The 18,794-nt window shown below is 41.1% G+C and overlaps 1 protein-coding gene across 6 annotated transcripts in view; it reads right to left on the minus strand.

Moving 5' to 3' along the window:
• Window positions 1-424: 424 nt before the first annotated feature.
• Window positions 425-18,794, minus strand: part of LOC144606430 (NADPH--cytochrome P450 reductase-like) — a 70,796-nt gene continuing 52,426 nt past the window's right edge. For all 6 annotated transcript variants that reach the window (XM_078422504.1, XM_078422506.1, XM_078422505.1 and 3 more), the window contains exons 10-16: window positions 16,452-16,570; window positions 15,510-15,691; window positions 13,393-13,542; window positions 11,932-12,199; window positions 9,615-9,760; window positions 7,852-7,937; window positions 425-6,407 (exon numbers count right to left, since the gene is read on the minus strand). In XM_078422504.1, coding sequence (XP_078278630.1) covers window positions 6,263-6,407; window positions 7,852-7,937; window positions 9,615-9,760; window positions 11,932-12,199; window positions 13,393-13,542; window positions 15,510-15,691; window positions 16,452-16,570 — 1,096 coding nt within the window. In that variant the 3' untranslated portion in view covers window positions 425-6,262. The remainder of the gene's footprint in view (window positions 6,408-7,851; window positions 7,938-9,614; window positions 9,761-11,931; window positions 12,200-13,392; window positions 13,543-15,509; window positions 15,692-16,451; window positions 16,571-18,794) is intronic.

Below are 18,794 nucleotides of genomic sequence, written 5' to 3' on the forward strand. Positions count from 1 at the left end.
GCTGAAAGTTTTGTTGGCAGTTCTTAACCAGGGAGAATAGCTTCTTGTTTTGATAATTAATCAATGGCAAGATCTGCATAAAATTATTTTATAGAATGGAAATTAGCTATTTAATGCCCATGTTTCTTGCATTTGCACAAAATATACTTTCCATTGATAAAGTACTTTGGCAGGAACTCTTGTACAGAAATCATCTTTAAGGAAATCATCATTTTTAACGGGTTTTTTGAATGCCCAAACTTACTTTTGTTGCACATGGTTCAGAATCTCTGCAGCTGACAGGCAGTGGTCTCTCGGGAACACAAAGTTCAATGGACACCAGCTTTTGATGCTGTTTTTTTAAGATCACTATGGCCTTGAGCAATCATTTAGGTGGGTTACAGTACCCTGGGCCGCAAGTAGTCAGTGAAGGAATCAGTCCAGATCTTTGTAAACATTTTAATCATTTTGAAGACAAATTACATGATAACAGGTCCATACGCAAAAGAAAACAGATGGGACCATTAGGAACCAGAGCAAGGGAGAGTTAGACAAAGATAATGATATTATATCCAGTCAAGAGAGATTAGATATTTTAAAACTGATGTTGTGCTTGCCTACTGTCTGGAAAAAAAATAATTCATTAGTAATAGAACTAAGGCTTTACATTAATACATATTGTTAATTTGAATAGAATTTATAATTGATGTACAAAAAGATTAATGAGTTCAAGGACAAACAAGTATCTAAAATTCTGCATTACAAACAGGCCCATTTGGACAATGCATCATGGACACTAATATATACCTTAATTGGCTCACCATGACAGCCAGTTCTCCAGGAACAGGAAAGTTTCTCACAATTTAATGAGAACTTAGAAATTAGAGGGCCACAGATACAAACTGGAGCTTCCTCAAAGACCATTGTTAGCTTCCTTAGAGCTTCCCACAGGTTACGAGTCATTCAGGGGGAATCAGCAATGCCCTTGCATACACACACATTCAGGCCAAGTCAGCCAAGTTGGCAGCTTGAGGTTCTGCAGCAGGTAAATCAACTGAGCAAATAACCCTGGCCTTTTACAAGGAAATAAATGCAGTTTGGGTCCATCTGCCTGTGGCATTTGCAGAAAAGGCAAGTACCATCTAAAATGAGTTGCATACTCCAGCATGAAAATTAATATATTGATAGTCCGTGAAGTTAATATCATTTACTTTAAAAGTCATGTCATTTGCTTTGCTGAGCAATGTAGCCCTAATTTCCAACTAGCAGCCTTACCGCCAAACTAACCCAAGTCCGTCTGGGATGACTGCTCAAGAGATCCAATTCATCTCTCTACACCTTCCAGTCAAACAGATGTCAGAACCTCAAAGTAATAAGGTGTTCAGAACTAAGGTATGGGGGTTACTTAAAAAGTGTACAATGAAACCTCAAAGTTTTCCTTCAAGTTCCTGTCTATGTTAATTTAAGAGACATTTTAGATGTGGATTTAATCACCAGTTTTCAACCAAAAAGGACAAATCAATACAAATGGGTATAGAACGGCCTGGACCAAATTGCCAGAGTGTGTACAGATCACCCAACCCTATTACAAAGTGATGATCCAAACAATTTAATACTAATAGGCACTTGCTTGGGTCAACTCAATGTAATGCCTTTCACCAATTAAGATGGAGTTGGTTCTTTATCTCGTTAGATTTCAGCTGCAAGTACCTGAACCTCTGGGTAAATTTCTGCTCTGCATATTTTTTTTAAAAGCAGCGTGGAAATCAATAAAATGGCCAAGATCAAACTAATGGAGAGATTTTTTTTTAATTTTCAAAGATTAAACAAGTTGGAGCTCTTTTTTGGAAGAAGCTTCTGAAACCCAATAGAGCTCTTCAACAGCATTTTTAAGATGCAGTATCGGCATTTCTTCCAGGGGCAGTCCAAAATTAGCTGTCATAAATGCAAGTCACAAGCAATTCAGGAGAACCTCTACTCAGACTGTGAAATAGCGCAAGTTGGGCTGGAAATGGGCAGTGAACGAGAATGTGAACCACAGAGATGAGGCAAATGGTACAGCTAGATTTAAGATGGAGATCAATACACAAAGGGATTATGGAAATAGGATATGCTGATAGGATGAAATGCTAGCTGCTGGCACACAAGAATGTAATCACTGATTGGGCAAACAACTTTGACAATACTCTGCAATTTAATCTTACTTTCCAAAGACTAGATCGCGAAGGACCAAGCAGAAGAGGGATGGGCAGGTTCTCATGTTTTCAGCATAGTTTAGTTTAGAGATACAGCATGGAAACAGGCCCTTCGGCTCACCGAGTGCGCGTTGATCAGTGATTCCCATACACTAACACTATCCTATACACTAGGGGCAATTTACCAAGCCAATTAACTTACAAACTTGCACGTCTTTGGAGTGTGGGAGGAAACCGGAGTTCCCGGAGAAAACCCACAGAGGTCACGGGGAAAACGTACAAACCATACAGACAGCACCTGTAGTCAGGATTGAACCCGGAGCTGTAAGGCAACAACTCTACTGCTGCGCCACCATGCCGCATAATGGCAGCAAGGATGGGAGAGCCAGCATGTCGATCCACCAGGCTGTGCATATCAGATGGAGGCATTTCAAAATCCTCCCTAATCCAACCATTCCAAGACAAAACATTTAAAAATCACTTCTCCTCGCAGGAGTCTGAGACTGCAGTTGCAGTCACAGTGCTGCTAATTGTGCCTCTGTGACAATGTTTTTTTTACTATTTACAGTTGACAACATCTGGGTGGAAATCCTCCCAGATGTTTTAAAGCATTTGGCACAAGTTGATAACCTTTCTCATTCGGACGTGAGCAACCAGTATGCAGGCAGAAGGCCCCACCCCTTCTCATACATCTTTGACATTCAGCATCCAAAAGTAATAACCCCTCCCAAAGCATTCAGTTCATGATCATTACCTCCCTCTCAAATCATTTTCTTACAAACTGCTGTAGTTTGACTGACTGGTTTGATTGGTTCCCTTAAAGTTTGTTTGGACTTGCTCCAGCTTGCTGAAGGTGGTTAGCACAGATGATGCCTGGGAACACTGCCCATTTCCAGCCCAACTTGCGCTATTTCTTGCATTGTTGAACTTTGTGTTTCTCCGCAGGCACCATAGCATACCGTAGCTAAAGCATCCAATTCCACTCCCACTGGGCCTTGCCCAACGAGACACACATTCAGTTAACTAAATCTAATCCAAACAATTAAGCAATGTAGGTAAACTTTGCCCAGTGATATTTAAAAACATTACAGAACTCGGCAACCCTTCACTCTTGGTTTGTTCAGTATCACCAGTCAAGAGATGGCCTTTTTCTTCCATGTTCTTGAAAAATTAACCACTATAATCAAAGTAAAACTAGAGTTTAGCATTCCTTGCCTGGCGTTAGGCAGGAAACTAAAACTGCACCGGTTTGGCACTATTCAAAGAGAAGCCCATCAGGTTTAAGTTGGTATACGTTTACAGATCTGCTAATTATCAAGGAATCGCATAGGTATAGGATGTCTAATGCACAAGTGAACAATGGAAATAGATGCTGTATAAAAGATCATGGGAGAGTTATTTGATCTCCACAAAATCTTACTACACATCACAAAAGGTTCAACAGATTTGCCAGCATGAAGCAGATAGAAATTATGGAAAGGATATTCAAAGAGCCTATTCTTTGAGGCTATCCAAAAACCATTTTGTTTTTAGTTCATTAAAGCAACCCACATTTAAAAGGCTGACTGGCATACAATGTTAGTACAAGACACTCATACGGACCTTAATTGTTAGTGAATGATTCTAACCCACAAAAGAAAGCACCCCTTCAAATTCTGAGTCATGGATCATTGTTACATAATGTACATGCAAGCCCAAGAGGTTTGCCTTTTTATTGTTGTGAGAGGATAGCAGCACAGGTGATTTTAAAGTGCTTGGTGAGGACAAAGTGAGCAGTTTAGAGGATTTAAAAATCGGACGATCCACAATTCAACCCACGTGTGCAAGGATGCACTTTTAAATTGCAAAATTCACTTCCGCCTGAAAGTTTATAATTTTAAGATAAAGATTTAATAATGGCAATTTGCTCCAAAATACCAGTTAAAATGGTAAATACTGGTACAAAATGTCTCCAAAAAAATTACATGAACAGCACATAAATACCCAAAGAGTCACATATATTATGTTCACAGTAATCTTTTTATATCCAATTAATTGCATTAGTTGCCTGATGAAGAGCAACCAATAAGTTAAAAAATGAGTGCCAATCAATTACAACCTTAGTTTTAGAAGTGCCTCATAGTCAGTAATGATCACTTCCTATTTGAATCTAATTAGACCCAAAAGGGAATTAAACATTACACCAAGGATTGCAGAGCTGAAAGACCCAAGGCAGCAATATAACATTGGAGACTGAGCAGAGGGTGCAGGATGTTGACATTGAGAACTCAGAGGCAATGAAAGGACCAGAAATTACAGAGCAACAGAAAAAAAAAACCACATGCAAACAAAAACAGGCCATGTTATCCAGGGTCACGTCTCAGGTCTCCAGCAGTCAGCTCTCAAAGCATTGGCAGAGACCCAACAGCAGATTTCCGACCTTGTCAGACAATTTGAAAACGAGACAATAAACTCACTTTGAAGCTTAAGGAATCAAATTTTATAAATGGAATTACTCTTCATGGCAATTAAAAGTATTTGTAAAACCTGAACTCATAGTTATTGCCTCTGAGGTAATCACCAGAAATTGATTACCTATGCAACATTAGATGCACCCTGCAACAAAGATGTTTTTAAAATTTTACTCACTGCAGCTGAGATTTTTTAAAAAAAATTCATGACTAAAGTGATTGAAGGGAATCTTGACCTGCTTTCTGATGTTTGCCACGTTTCGCCCTTCCTTAAGGATCAAGGATTCAGTGATTTCATGTTTCTAAACCAAAGATGATTTTACAGTATAAACAGAAAACCGAGGGAAATACATCACAAGGTGGCCAGCGCTGTGTAGAGATGCCAGGCTTTGGGCGATGGCCTTTCATAGAACGGTATCTGCAAATTTCACTTGTGGCATCTCTTCAGCTTTTACACACTTCCATTCTATTTCCTCTACTGCAAGTATATGAGCTTGGGACTTGGATGCTAGCCATGGATGTCTCTGGAACGTTGTATTGAATGGACAACATATTTTACTGAAGTACTGCAGCAATGCAGTGGAGATTAACATCAGCTTGCATCTCCTATTAAGTTACAGGATTTATGTCTGAAATGGAAGCATCCAGGTAAAAAATTGGATTGGAGATTGCTTGCTCCTATTGACACCACTTCCTAATATGGTGCCAAGACCAAATCTTTAATCTTATGAAGCTATTTAGGATAACACGAGATAACATTTCATGTCTTAAGGGTTAGGAACTAGATTAATGTTCATCGATCCAAGCACACCATAAATCAGCATAATTTAGTAACATTTCTGTGTTAGTTATAAGGTGTTGAATACAAATTTGCAGACTGCACCAATTTGAAAGAACAAAGAAAACTCAGGGGTTTAATGCAGTCTGATGACTTTGCACAGCACCCACATTCCTCTCAAAACACAAAGAGCAGGTGGAGATACAATGGTAACTGAGTAAATGAAAAGGCCTGAGTAACTCAACAGGGCAGGCAACATCTCTGGAGAAGGAGAAATGTCACCCATTCCTTCTCTTCAGAGATGCTGCATGTCCCGCTGAGTTACTCCAGCTTTTTGTGCCCATCTTCGGTTTAAACCAGCATCTGCAGTTCCTTCCTACACAAATGAAAAGGCCTGTTCAATGAATGTGATATGATCCTCTCTACAGAAAACCTGGTGCTGTTTTCAATGTTACTTGTCACATTTTCCTGTATTTTATTTGAGACATTGAAGTACAAGATAAACACAGGAATGGCCCACACTGTACTTAGCCTTGGGAATCAAACGCCACTGTGTGGCAGCTGACCATTTTAATTATTTTTATCAAAAACAATTCTGCCAGAATTTGGGTATTTGTAATTCAAAGCAATTTTTAAAAGACAGCTGCAGAAGGCATATAATGTTAAATATTGTTCAATTCTAATGGAGCACGGTATTGAATAAAGCACCAAGGATTTTCTCCACAGGTTCTACATTTTAAAAAAAAATCAGTCTCATTTGTTTACTTTTAATGATCTTTGCATTAATATGGGTAGGTCACCCACTGTGGACGTCTGATATTCTGTTCATATGCACAAAGCAGCAAAGGCTTATTGCCACTTTAACTCCACACATCTGATGAGTAACGGCCCTTTGTCATCAGTTTCTTAATGTAATCAACAGCCTGTTCATGCATCATGTTTCCAAGTTCGGCGGCAATTTCATAAAATGTGTTCTGGACATCTCTTGCCATATTCTTTGCATCACTGAAATAAAAAGAGAAGAACTTGTGTTTTATTGTGTTTCCCCCAGCCTTGGTAAATCCCAAAGCGCTCTGCAGCCATTTAATTTTTTTTGTTCAAAGCATATTCACTACAGTAATGTAGGACATGTTATAGATATTTAATGCAAAAAGGGTGCTAATTGACTTAATGGTGCAAGCTGAGGGATAAATATTCTCCAGAAGACCAAGAAAAAAAAATGTGTTATTGATTTATGATACATTATCAATCACAATTATTTGAGTAAATTAGTGGTGTCTGTCCCCCTCAATAAAAGAACTGAACTTGCTGCCCAATTTGTCTTGATCTAATCATACCAGAACCATAATAGGGTTCATACATTGAAATTTATGAAGGTCTTTAACCCCCCATTAAATATGCCAGCAGATGCCAAGTGCCAGTCATTTTTTTAAATTGATCTTTACCTTTAACGCCTGTAAATAAACCTGACAGTTAAGACCAAACTTTTACAAGTGTAGCAATTCTCCTCTCAATTACTGTTGGAGATTGAAGAAATATTTTCAACTTTTCTTCATCTTTTGTTCTTCACCTCATTCATACTTATATACACTATTGAATATCATAACTTAAATTTGCTTATATAGCCATTGGACAAGAAATTTGTTCAGATGGCAAAACTGCTTTCAGCCCAACACCTCCAAAAATGAATTATTGCTTACCAAAGTGCACATTATTGCAACTGTTTTTAGATTGAATCTAGATTTGAAATGGATGGTGTTGACCTTCTGAGCACTGATGGTACCACACTCATCCAGGCCCATAGTATTCCAGCAAGCTCGTGGACTGCACCTTTTAGATGGAGGAAGGGCCTTGGAGCATCAGGTGGAAAGTCCCTGGCCACATGATACCTTGCATCTGACTTGCTCCTCGAGAGACAGCATCAGTCAAGTTTCTGGTCAGTGCCAACCCTAGGATATTGTTGGTGGGTTCGGAGCAAAGTAATGCACTGAATGTAAAGGTTGTCAGACTCCCTTTTGCTAGCGATCGTCACTCAGTTTTGTGGCACTAACATTACTCATCACGTATCAACCCATGCCCAAGTGTTTGCATGTGTTGCTTCATTTTCTGAGGAGTTGCGAATGGGGTCGATGCACAACATTCATCTTCACTTCCCACCTGATGATGGAAGGAGCATTATTTATGAAGAGATTAGTGGTTGGATGGTCCAACCCAATACACTGCCCTGAGGAACTCCTGCAATGATGTTCTGAAGCTTATGCTGATAGGGAGCTTAGAGAAAAGAAATACAAGGACACTCACATGGTGCACGAAGTTTGGGCCGAATGACCTGTTCCCTGCGGTATATTCTGTAATACTCATATTTCTTCACTTAAAGAAGAAGTACCCTTACAATTTCCCTTGATATAATGCAAGAGTGAAGCTGTGCACACACATGCCCTTCACTTACCCACAAATGTAAATATGCCCATTCTCCTTCTGGATCAGATTCCACACATGCTCTTTATTTCTCTTCAGCAAATGTTGAACATACACCTAAAGTTTATTAAAGGTGTTGGGGTGCGGGAGGGGGTATGGAGGGAAGAGGGGAGAAACAGATAAAATTAATTATTCAAAACCACAAAGTACAAATGGACACCTCCATTAGCTCATTTAACTAGTTAACTAGTTTCTTCCACGACCTTATCAAAATCTAATTCCAACAATAACTAACATTTATGATGCACATGCAACACTGAAAAATACATTGCATAGATATTTCATGGGGGCATTTATTAAACAAAATTTGAAACAGATCCAGAGGAGACAATATTAGGAGTGGTGGCTCAAAGTTTGGTTCAGGAACAATGAAAGATTCTTTAAAGATGTAATGGAAACTTGATGTCTTTGGCAAGGCTGGCATTTATTATCCCCATACTGAGGACGTAAAACAGCCAACATATTGATGAGTCTGGAGTCACATGTAGAGATGTCCTAGGGAATAATTTTGTACCACATGGCTCGTCAAATGACAATTAGCCTTGCACTAGCTTTTTAAAAAACAGCTCGAGTTATTTACATCTTCCCATCTCCACCCCTTTCTGCTTTCCACCCCTTTCTGTTCCCTCCGCAACTCCTTGGTCAACTCGTCCCTTCACACCCAAACCACCCCCTCCCCAGGAACTTTCACCTGCAGCAGCAGGAGATGCAACACCTGTCCCTTTACCTTCCTTCTTGACTCCATCCAAGGACCCCAACAGTCTTTTCAGGTGAGGCAGAGGTTCACTTGCACCTCCTCAAACCTCATCGACTGTATCCTGTCCTGTAAATCGGTGAGACCAAGCGCAGGCTCAGCGATTGTTTCGCTGAACACCTCCACTCAGTCCACCTTAACCTACATGATCTCCGAGTTGCTCAGCACTTTAATTTCCCCACCCATTCCCAATCTGAGCTTTCTGTCCTGGGCCTCCTCCATTGTCAAGAGTGAGGCTCAGCGCAAATTGGAGGAACAGCACATATTTCACTTGGGTAGCTTACACCCCAGCGGTATGAACATTGACTTCTCTAACTTCAAATAGCCTTTGCTTTACCTCTCTTTCCATCCCCTACCCCTTCCCAGTTTTCCCACCAGTCTTACTGTCTCCGACTACATTCTATCTCTGTCCCGCCCATTCCCCTGACCTCAGTCTGGAGAAGGGTCTCAACCCGAAACGTCACCCATTCCTTCTCTCCAGAGATGCTGCCTGTCCCACTGAGTTACTCCAACATTTTGTGTCTACCTTCGAGTTATTTACAAACTGATTTCAAGTTCCCCTTTTCCAAGGCAGGATCAAACTCATGCCTCTGGTACAAAGGTCCAAAACTTTGCCCTCTTGCCCAGGTTATCCGACCTTAATGGCAATGAACCCACAAGAGTTGTTTTGAACAGAACGGCAGCAGCAGCAAACCCTGGGAGGTAGCATGTTTGAAATTGGAACAAAACAACACAGGAATAGGCTCTTCAGTCCACTACGTATGCGCCGATCATAATACTAAATTAGATGTTAAAAATGAAGGACCCACTTCATCAGGGGCCTTAATGTGAAGAAACAATAACATTTAATTCCTAAAAACAATTTTCAAACTTTGCATTGCTTAGTGCATTAAAAAGAAAGGATTTCAGGACACACATGAGACCACAAGTAGGGGCAGGATAATGATTATGATCCCCAATTTGGCTTGCGACTGGCTTACCTTCTCGCCCTGGTCCCTGGAGAAGGCTACATTAAGCTGAGTGAGGACACCATCCTTCTGGAACTGCTCCAGTGCCTCCTGATACAGGTAATCCTCGTTCATATACCGGCAGCCATAGTACAGCACAGTTTCACCAACCTCCTTCCCTGTAAAAAACAGACGACAGATCTTTCATCACTAATACATTCTACACAGGTTTAAGCAGTTAGGAATTTATTTGACTGAAAGCAAATAAAATAGACGACAAAAAACAAAGGATGTGGCGGGAAGCCAGCGCAGGTAAACTCAACACATTCCAGGGGTAAAAATGCCAGTGTCCACAAATCAAAGGTGAAAGGCCAAAGCTTGGACTGCAGAGCTGACAGAGGTGAAAAGCACAAAATGTGTGCAAAATCAATTAAAATGCAAGTGATACCAGAATTTGGTTTTAAAGGGCTACTGAGTGCAAGCGGGGAAAAATACAGACGGAGCGTTTTACAAAGTAGAATAATGTTTTTTTAAACGGCAAATTTGATAGATGATGTTCTAAATGAACTAGACTCCTGAAGAAGGGTCTCGACCCAAAACGTCACCCATTCCTTCTCTCCAGAGATGCTGCCTGACCTGCTGAGTTACTCCAGCATTTTGTGATGCCTTCTAAAGGAATAGATGCTCTTGCACATATATCACTGAAAATTATCATGCTGGTGCAGCCATCAACCAGGAAGCCGATTCAAACATTGACTTTAATTGCAAGAGAAGAAGTCTAGGAACAGAAGGAAATGGCTGCAATTATTGGGCCATGGTGAGACCACATCTGGCATATTGTGCTCAGTTTACTCTCTCCTGCCAAGCAAGGATATACTAACAAATGAGAAAGATGAGTGAAGGTTCATGAACTTTAATCCTGGGGGGCACATTTGTGATACAAGGAGAGGTTAACTCTCAAATGACGAATGAGGTGTAATCTCACTGAACCATACAAAGATGCAGAGATATTCCCCTCGAGTCAGGCATCTAGAATTAGGAGCCAAAGTCGCAAAATTAGCGGTTGGCCACTCAGGAAATAAGTTTCTTCACTCAGATAGGATGAATCCTTGGAAGTCTCTACGAGGAGCTGTAGAAAAATAACTGCAGATGCTGGTACAAATCGAAGGTATCACAAAATGCTGGAGTAACTCAGCAGGTCAGGCAGCATCTAGGAGAGAGGAAATGGGTGAGTTTCGGGTCGTCTCAACCCAAAACGTCACCCATTCCCTCTCTCCTAGATGCTGCCTGACCTGCTGAGTTACTCCAGCATTTTGTGATACCTTCTACGAAGAGCTGTGTAGGTTCAGCTACTGAGTATATTAGAAAAGGACATTGATAGATTTTTAGGTATTAAGGGAATCAGCGAATATGGAGTTAATGCAGGAAAATGTTACTGAGGTAAAAGATAAGTCATGATTGTACTGAAGGGTGAAGTGAGTAGACAGGATAAAGAGCACAATTCTGCTTCTGTTTGTTTATGTCTTCTAACTTCCTTCAGATAGTGCCATGGCGTCTCTAATGATCAGCAAAAATATGCAACCCTCGTTTAATATTTCCCTCAAGGTCAGCCACCATGACAACTCAATGTTCCCTCAGTTCTGAAGCACAGTCTCACACGGGATCATGTATCCAAGTTTGAACCTTGGGACTAGTCAAAAGCAAATCTTCTGATTCAAAAGCAATTGATGCAGATATCAACTGATGCAAATAGACTCAAAGAAGTTATAAATGTCTAGTGCAAAGCCAAGGCATAAAAATGTCCAGCAGAATTCTTAGCAGGAAGACATCTTGTGCCTATCTTGTTATACAATGATGCTTTCAAAAATCATATCAATGCCTTGTACCCCACTTAAGTGCCACACTGCAGTGTGCCAATTCATTATAGCCTTCTTGATCCTCCGTATTAACAAAGCTTGTAACCCTATGTACTGCAATAAACAGCCAAGTGCACTGTGAGCTGCTGTGTGAGAAAGTTGGTACATAGATCACTGCCCTCCACTGGAACTCCCGAACACACTAATTAACAGTCTTACCACACATGACTAAGACAACGTGCACAGTTTGTATCAGGTTCCCAGCACAGCCACGAACACAAATAACATAATGGCCTTTTTAAGTGTTCCCATTGTTCCCATTGTTGGGAACACTTCCCATTTAATGTTCCCATTGTTGGGAATGCATCCAAGTACTAAGCAAGACAGCAGCATATTGGAGAGAAGTGACATCTCGGATAATGCCTGCCAAAATCAGTACAGGGGAAGAAGCAGAGATGCCTGCAAACATTAGAAGTATGATTTTGATCCTGTACCTTGCTGCTTCAGCCAGGCTCGTTCCTGAATAAAACCAACGAAGGGAGCGATACCCGTGCCAGGCCCGACCATGAGAATGGGAGTGCTCGATTTGTAGGGTAGACGGAACTGAGATTTCCTCACATACATTGGAACAGTAGGCTTGTGACCATTATCCGTTGGCATCTTGTTTCGTAGCCAAGTTGTTGCAACACCTCTGTTGGTGCGACCTGCTTTAGATACATACTCTACTACAACTGCACAGATGTGAACTGAATCAGAGTGAACCTAAAACAAAACAGACATTTTAAAACCAGTTTAAAAAACCCAGCATTGTAATATACAAATTCTTTGGTAAATCATACAAAACGTATAAAATCATACAAAACTAACTAACAAGTTTGGCTGCTGTGAGATAAATAATCCAGTGCTGCCTGTGCGGAGTTTGCATGTTCTCCGCTGTTACTGTGAGGGTTTCCCCTCCATGCCCTGGTTTCCTCCTACATCACAAAAACATCCAGATTGGTAGAATAAGTGTTGACAGTTAATTACCACTTTGTATAGATGGATAAGGAGTTAACAAACATGCAAGAACAGATTACAGGGAAATTAGTCAGTTAATGGAATTGCTGAGGGTTGTCATAGAATAGCTTCCTTCTTTGTGGTATGGAAGCGTGAAAAATATTGGCCAAGGAAACAGAAATCTTTTGTAATCACAGTAATGCTGTAGGATTTGTCCAACCAAAAGGACAGACAAGGCATTGATTTTACCTCAAAAACACTGCTGAGTTAAGCACTTCCACAGCAGTGCAGCGGAGTGTTCAGTTCTCTGGAGACAGGCGTGAACCCACAACTTTCCCCCAGCTCAGGGCGGATGCTTTAATTAGTCTGCCAGCAAAAATGCCTGCCTTGGACCCAGCCATCCCTCTTCAGGCCACAGCAGGAAATTAAGACAACCAGATAGCCCCTATGTTACCCAGATGATCTAATGTCTATTGTCTAGGAATGTGTAGGAAAATAACTGCAGATGCTGGTACAAATCGAAGGTATCACAAAAAGCTGGAGTAACTCAGCAGGTCAGGCAGCATCTCAGGAGAGAAGGAATGGGTGGCGTTTCAGGTCGAGACCCTTCTTCAGACTGAAGAAGGGTCTCGACCCTAAACATCACCCATTTCTTCTCTCCTGAGATGCTGCCTGACCCGCTGAGTTACTCCAGCTTTTTGTGATATCGTCTATTGCTTCAAAGGGCATTTTTCTGATAATCATTAATAATACATTCCAGAATAATGTCAATAGGATGAATTTAGTCATATTTTAGTCCTTGGTTACATGCAGCATTACCCATTTAATTAGTTTAATAATAAGAAACCAGTTTTCAGAAAAAAGTTGTTACAAAATGATCAAGTGAATTGCTCATGCAGGCCAATATGCTTCAGTCAATTCTAAACAGAAAATTGACAAAGCTTCTCAGATAGTCTCACCTTTGAGGATGAAGCAATGGAATAATAGCGGGCCTGCAGCCGTGGCAGCAACTCGCAGAGATGATCGATGGGAGGGCGGAGGGACTTCAAGTCTTCGAGGATGGCCAGGATATTTCTTCTATCTTCAACCACCCACTTTAAGTATTGCGACTGAAAGACAATGCACAATCTCTTAACTCAGACGCTAGCCCTCATTGAAAATCTTAGTGACTGATTTAGAATTTGCCAGTTGCCATTCTCCAAAATTGCTGGTCAGCAGACCAATCCATAAAATTCACAAAAATAAAAACTTTTAATAACTCGAGAGCTAGTAGGATTTTTTGTTGGCCACATAGCGGTTCCCTGTGCTGCTGCATTTAATTTGGACCCGACTATTCAAAATATAACCCCCATTTTACTGAAACATACACATCACATCAGGTACATGAATAGGAAAGGGTTAGAGAGATATAGGCCAGGCGCGGGCAGATGGGACAAACTAACATGAGGTATCTAGGTCGGCATGGATGAATTGGGTTTCAGATTCTGTTTCCGTGCTGTATGATATCACACTAATAACCATAGGATTTACGCTAGTTTTGTCTTGTAAGTTGGGGACTCAACAAACAGAACAAAGATCATATTTTAAAATTAATCCAGCACTATTAACATCTCAGTTTTTGAAGGCATTTCATGGACTCTCAAATACATATTTGGTTATATGCATGAAAGTTAAATCAAACAGGTCGGCCTAAAATGAGTTTAATCAGAGAGAAGAGTGGAAGGATTCTAGGAAAAGAACTGAAGTTTAGAGTTTACAGTGTTGAGAGCAGATCACTGAAGGAAAGGCAGATGTTGTAACTAATGGGTAGAAAAACAGTACAGAGCAGGCGAGAGAGGGAATACAAAACGAATCGCAAAGGTGGATGCTCATAGAAACATAGAAAATAGGTGCAGCAGGCCATTTGGCCTTTCAAGCCAGCACCGCCATTCATTGTGATCATGGCTGATCATCCACAATCTTGACTACACTTCTTCCCACCCTGTTTCCTGTAAAAACCCTATCCCCTGCTCCCAATTCCTCCGTCTAAACTGCATCTGCACCCAGGGTGAGGCGTTTCATACCCGGGCATCAGAGATGTCATCGTTCCCCTCTTCCATTATAGACGAGGTTCTCGCTACGGCCTCCTCTATATCCCGCAGCTCCGCTCTTGCTCCCCCTCTCCCCATTCGTAACAAGGATAGAGTCCCCCTTGTCCTCACCTTCCACCCCATCAGCCGTCGTATACAGAAATTATCCTCCAATATTTCCGTCACCTCCAACGGGATCCCACTACATCTTCCCATCTCCACCCCTTTCTACTTTCCGCAGAGACCATTCCCTCCATAACTCCCTTGGCCACTCGTCCCTTCCCACCCAAACCACTCCCTCCCCAGGTATTTTCCCCTGTGGCCGCAGGAGATGCAACACCTGTACCTTTACCTCCCCCCTCGACTCCATTCAAGGACCCAAACAGTCTTTCCAGGTGAGGCAGAGGTTCACCTGCACCTCCTCCAACCTCATCTAGTGTATCCGCTGTTCCAGATGTCAACTTCTCTACATCGGCGAAACCAAACGCAGACTCGGCAATCGTTTCGCTCAACACCTTCACTCATTCCGCCTTAATCAACCTGATCTCCCTGTGGCTCAGCACTTCAACTTCCCCTCTCACTCCCAGTCTGACCTTTCTGTCATGGGCCTCCTCCACTGTCATAGTGAAGCCCAGTGCAAATTGGAGGAACAGCATCTCATAATTTGCTTGGGCAGTTTACACCCGAGCGGTATGAACATTGACTTCTCCAACTTCAGATAGTTCCTCTGTCCCTCTCTTTCCCCTCCCCAGCTCTCCCACTGTCTTCTACTGCATACTATCTTTGTCCCACCCCCTCCCCTGACATCGGTCTGAAGAAGGGTCTCGACCCGAAACGTCACCCATTCCTTCTCTCCCGAGATGCTGCCTGACCCGCTGAGTTACTCCAGCATTGTCTACCTTCAATTTGAACCAGCATCTGCAGTTATTTTCCTACCCACAATCAATTGCTCATTTGCTATCTAAACACGGTTTGCCTAACTAGGTTCTCTGCAAACACTGGCATACCTTTCCTTCTGGGGAGGAAGAAGCCATTTTCCGTAGAAAATCTTGCTCAGTGGGGTCTGATGCATACTGTGCCAGCTCATAGAGGACATTTGTGCGTGGAGGATTGCTGATATCCAGATAATGTAACAATGCTGTTCGGTATGTGGTTGGGCATGGGAATGGGTGATTTTTACTGGACTCCTCTGAAAACATACAACCACACAGGATAAATTAATAGAATGCATGTATAGTCGCAGCAGATCATTCATTGTAATTGGAATTAAAGTTGTGAATTTGGAGCAGTTGAAGGGTGACTGATCTGAAACAAAGCAAAGTGCTGTTGATGAAAGTTAATGCACGTTCAGCCTGAAAGTGGCCTGCAAGACAATTACAGTAGGGTGATAAAATCAGGTCCCGATCAAGATCAAAATTTCTTAGCAGAAGGAAAGCTAATTCCATCACTTTTGACCAGATTTATTACAGTTACACGCTTTATGTCCAACAACTTATTTCAGTTGGTTTATTTATTTTTAATCACTAACATGCAGAAATAAAAGATTGGAAGATTTTTAGACATCATCTCTGCTGGAGAAATACAGCAGGTCAGCTATGGCTACGCAGGAAACTCCAGGTATATATACAGATTAAATTTGAATTATTTTCCCCAATGCCTCACATTGTAACCAGATCTAATAATCAAATGAGAATGAACTCTTAATTCTTACACATGGGGAGCATTTCACTGTGCCACATTCTGGCCTTGATTACATTAAACATTATACTTTAATATTACAATGAATACTGGTTACATGTTCATTAAAACCCCTTCCCCTCACAGAAATTAACAACAGATGCCTCAGTTTGAATAATATGTAATGTACTGTTATTTGATCATTATTTCTTCCTCTTACTTTCTCCATCTTTCTACATTTCATTGAATTAGAAAGTTTATTTGCCACTCACCATCAAGATTTTTTAAAGAAAAGACTACATCAAGATCAGAGCTCAGTATTTTGCCAATCTCAGTGACCAAGGTGGAATCGTTTGTAGGGAACGCTGCCACGTGGTCTCCACTCTCGTATCTACAACACAACGGAAAGAAAGCACAAGTGAATGAGGAAGGCAAGTGTAAATGTCCATCCAACCACTTAGTTGGCCTCAAAGATTATACATTCTCTTATGACCTCCAACTGAATCATTTCCCAATGGACTGGGAATATTGCTAGTTACCTACAGGGACATCTCTATTGTAGCAAATTAAATAGACAAAATGACAGAAGCACTGTAGATGTTAGAGAAGCAGAATCAGCATCTCAGTCAAAAAGGGAGAAATGGGAAGGTTGGTGAATTAGGATCATTGACTTTATTTCCCTACAAATGCTGCTTAATCGGCTGAAAGCTTACAGCATTTTATGTCTTCGCTTTGGAATTCCAGGACTTTTGCACCAATTATTGTATCAATCAAAACCATCTCATTCATCTTCCTTTCCTCTTAAAACAGTTTAAAAGTACCTTTCAGGATCTCAAAACTCAACTGTTCTGGAGATTAATAAAACTAGCATAATTTGCAGAGTATGAATGTTGATTTCTGTTACAAATGTAAAATAATCTATACACCACTCTAGCTTTCTCACTTTGGGATTAAGGCCAACAATTCAAACTGGTCATTTCATTCCCTTTTGCAGACAAATTACCCAGTATATTGTATATTAGCCAATTAAAAAATTCACCAAAAATAATTTTGTGCAAGTTGCAAGACCAAGCAACACTGCACCTCTGAATATCAGAAATCTAAAGTCAAGTTTTTTTTAGTTTATAGACACAACATGGAAACAGGCTCTTTCGATGGAACAGAAGACAAAGGCTAATAGGTTTAGTTTAGTTTCGAGATCCAGTATGGAAACAGTCCCTTCGGCTTTCTGAGTCCATGCCAACCAGCACTAGAACTATCCTACACACTAGGGACAATTTACAAAATTTACTAAAGCCAATTAACCTACAAACCTATATGTCTTTGGAGTCTGGGAGGAAACCGGAGCACCCGGAGAAAACGCACAAACAGCACCCATAGTCAGGATCGAACATGGGTCTCTGGCGCTGGAAGGCAGCAACTCTATCGCTGGGCCACTGTGCTGCCCTTGCAGAAAAGACAGTTTAGCGAGATCATACAGAATTGAAATAGCCAATCAAAATAACATTTGTATGTATATATTGCTTGATTGCTACAGATTAAAAAGTTGCCAGTAGGTGCCTAGGTTTCTAACATCACTGGAGCGCAAGCAAAGTGTGTTACCTCGCTCAGCTCAAGGTAGTGATTAGCATTGGGGCAGTTGCCCACAGATTATTAAGTCCCATGATATCAAGTTCTGATTACAGGTTCCAGCTATTTAAAATCAGTCCGCACCTGACATTTATTCTAACTGAATTAATTTTGAATCTCAAATACAGGTATAGGGTGCAAGTTCAGAATTAGCTTCTCCAAACCATAAGTTTGATGATCAGCTTTCATCCACATTCACTGTTATTCACAATGTCCCTGCCTGAAAATAAGCCAGTAGAGAATGGAGCCAAATCTATCGGCTCTTGCTGTAATTATTAAGACGCTTCTATTGTTAATAGATTGATACTATCCGCAGACTTGACAAGTTAATAGAACCACGTCAATTTCAAAAATGAGAAACCATAGTGGTTATAACATCGGCCCATCCCATTCATCATCGTCAAGACTTCACCACCATCGATCACTTACAACAGAAATCTACCAGACTTTGGTGCCCTATTGCAGTTTGAAATTAATAACTCTGATAAGATTTAAAAAAATATATTAGAGATGCTTCCCATCACAGCGGATCCATGTGAGCGGTCACTTCATTTTCAAAGGGATCCTTCAGAATTAACAAAATGTACGACCAACTCTTCCATCACTGCTTCATTCACCTCACCCTCATTCTCACGGTATATAATCTTGGGATTTTGGGATTGTTGTCCCACTTCCAGTTTATTTATTTGGCTTGGGTTATTTGTTTGGGGGGTGTATAACACCCGGGTAGTGCACATTATCCCTACTGACAAGCAGAAACTGAAGCCTGAGAATCCACTATCATCCCGTTACCAAAAGCAAGATTAAATGCTTTAATGACTGCCGACTGGTGGCTCTGACATCCATCATCACGAGGTGCTTCGATAGGTTGATCATGACGGAGATTAATAGTCTTCCAGACAACTAAGAGCCACTGCAATTTGCCTACCATGGCACCAGACCCACAGCAAGAGCCATCTCTCTGGCACTGCACTCATCCTTGGAAC

Source organism: Rhinoraja longicauda, chromosome 26 (assembly GCF_053455715.1).
Source record: "Rhinoraja longicauda isolate Sanriku21f chromosome 26, sRhiLon1.1, whole genome shotgun sequence".
Taxonomy (NCBI): Eukaryota; Metazoa; Chordata; class Chondrichthyes; order Rajiformes; family Arhynchobatidae; genus Rhinoraja; species Rhinoraja longicauda.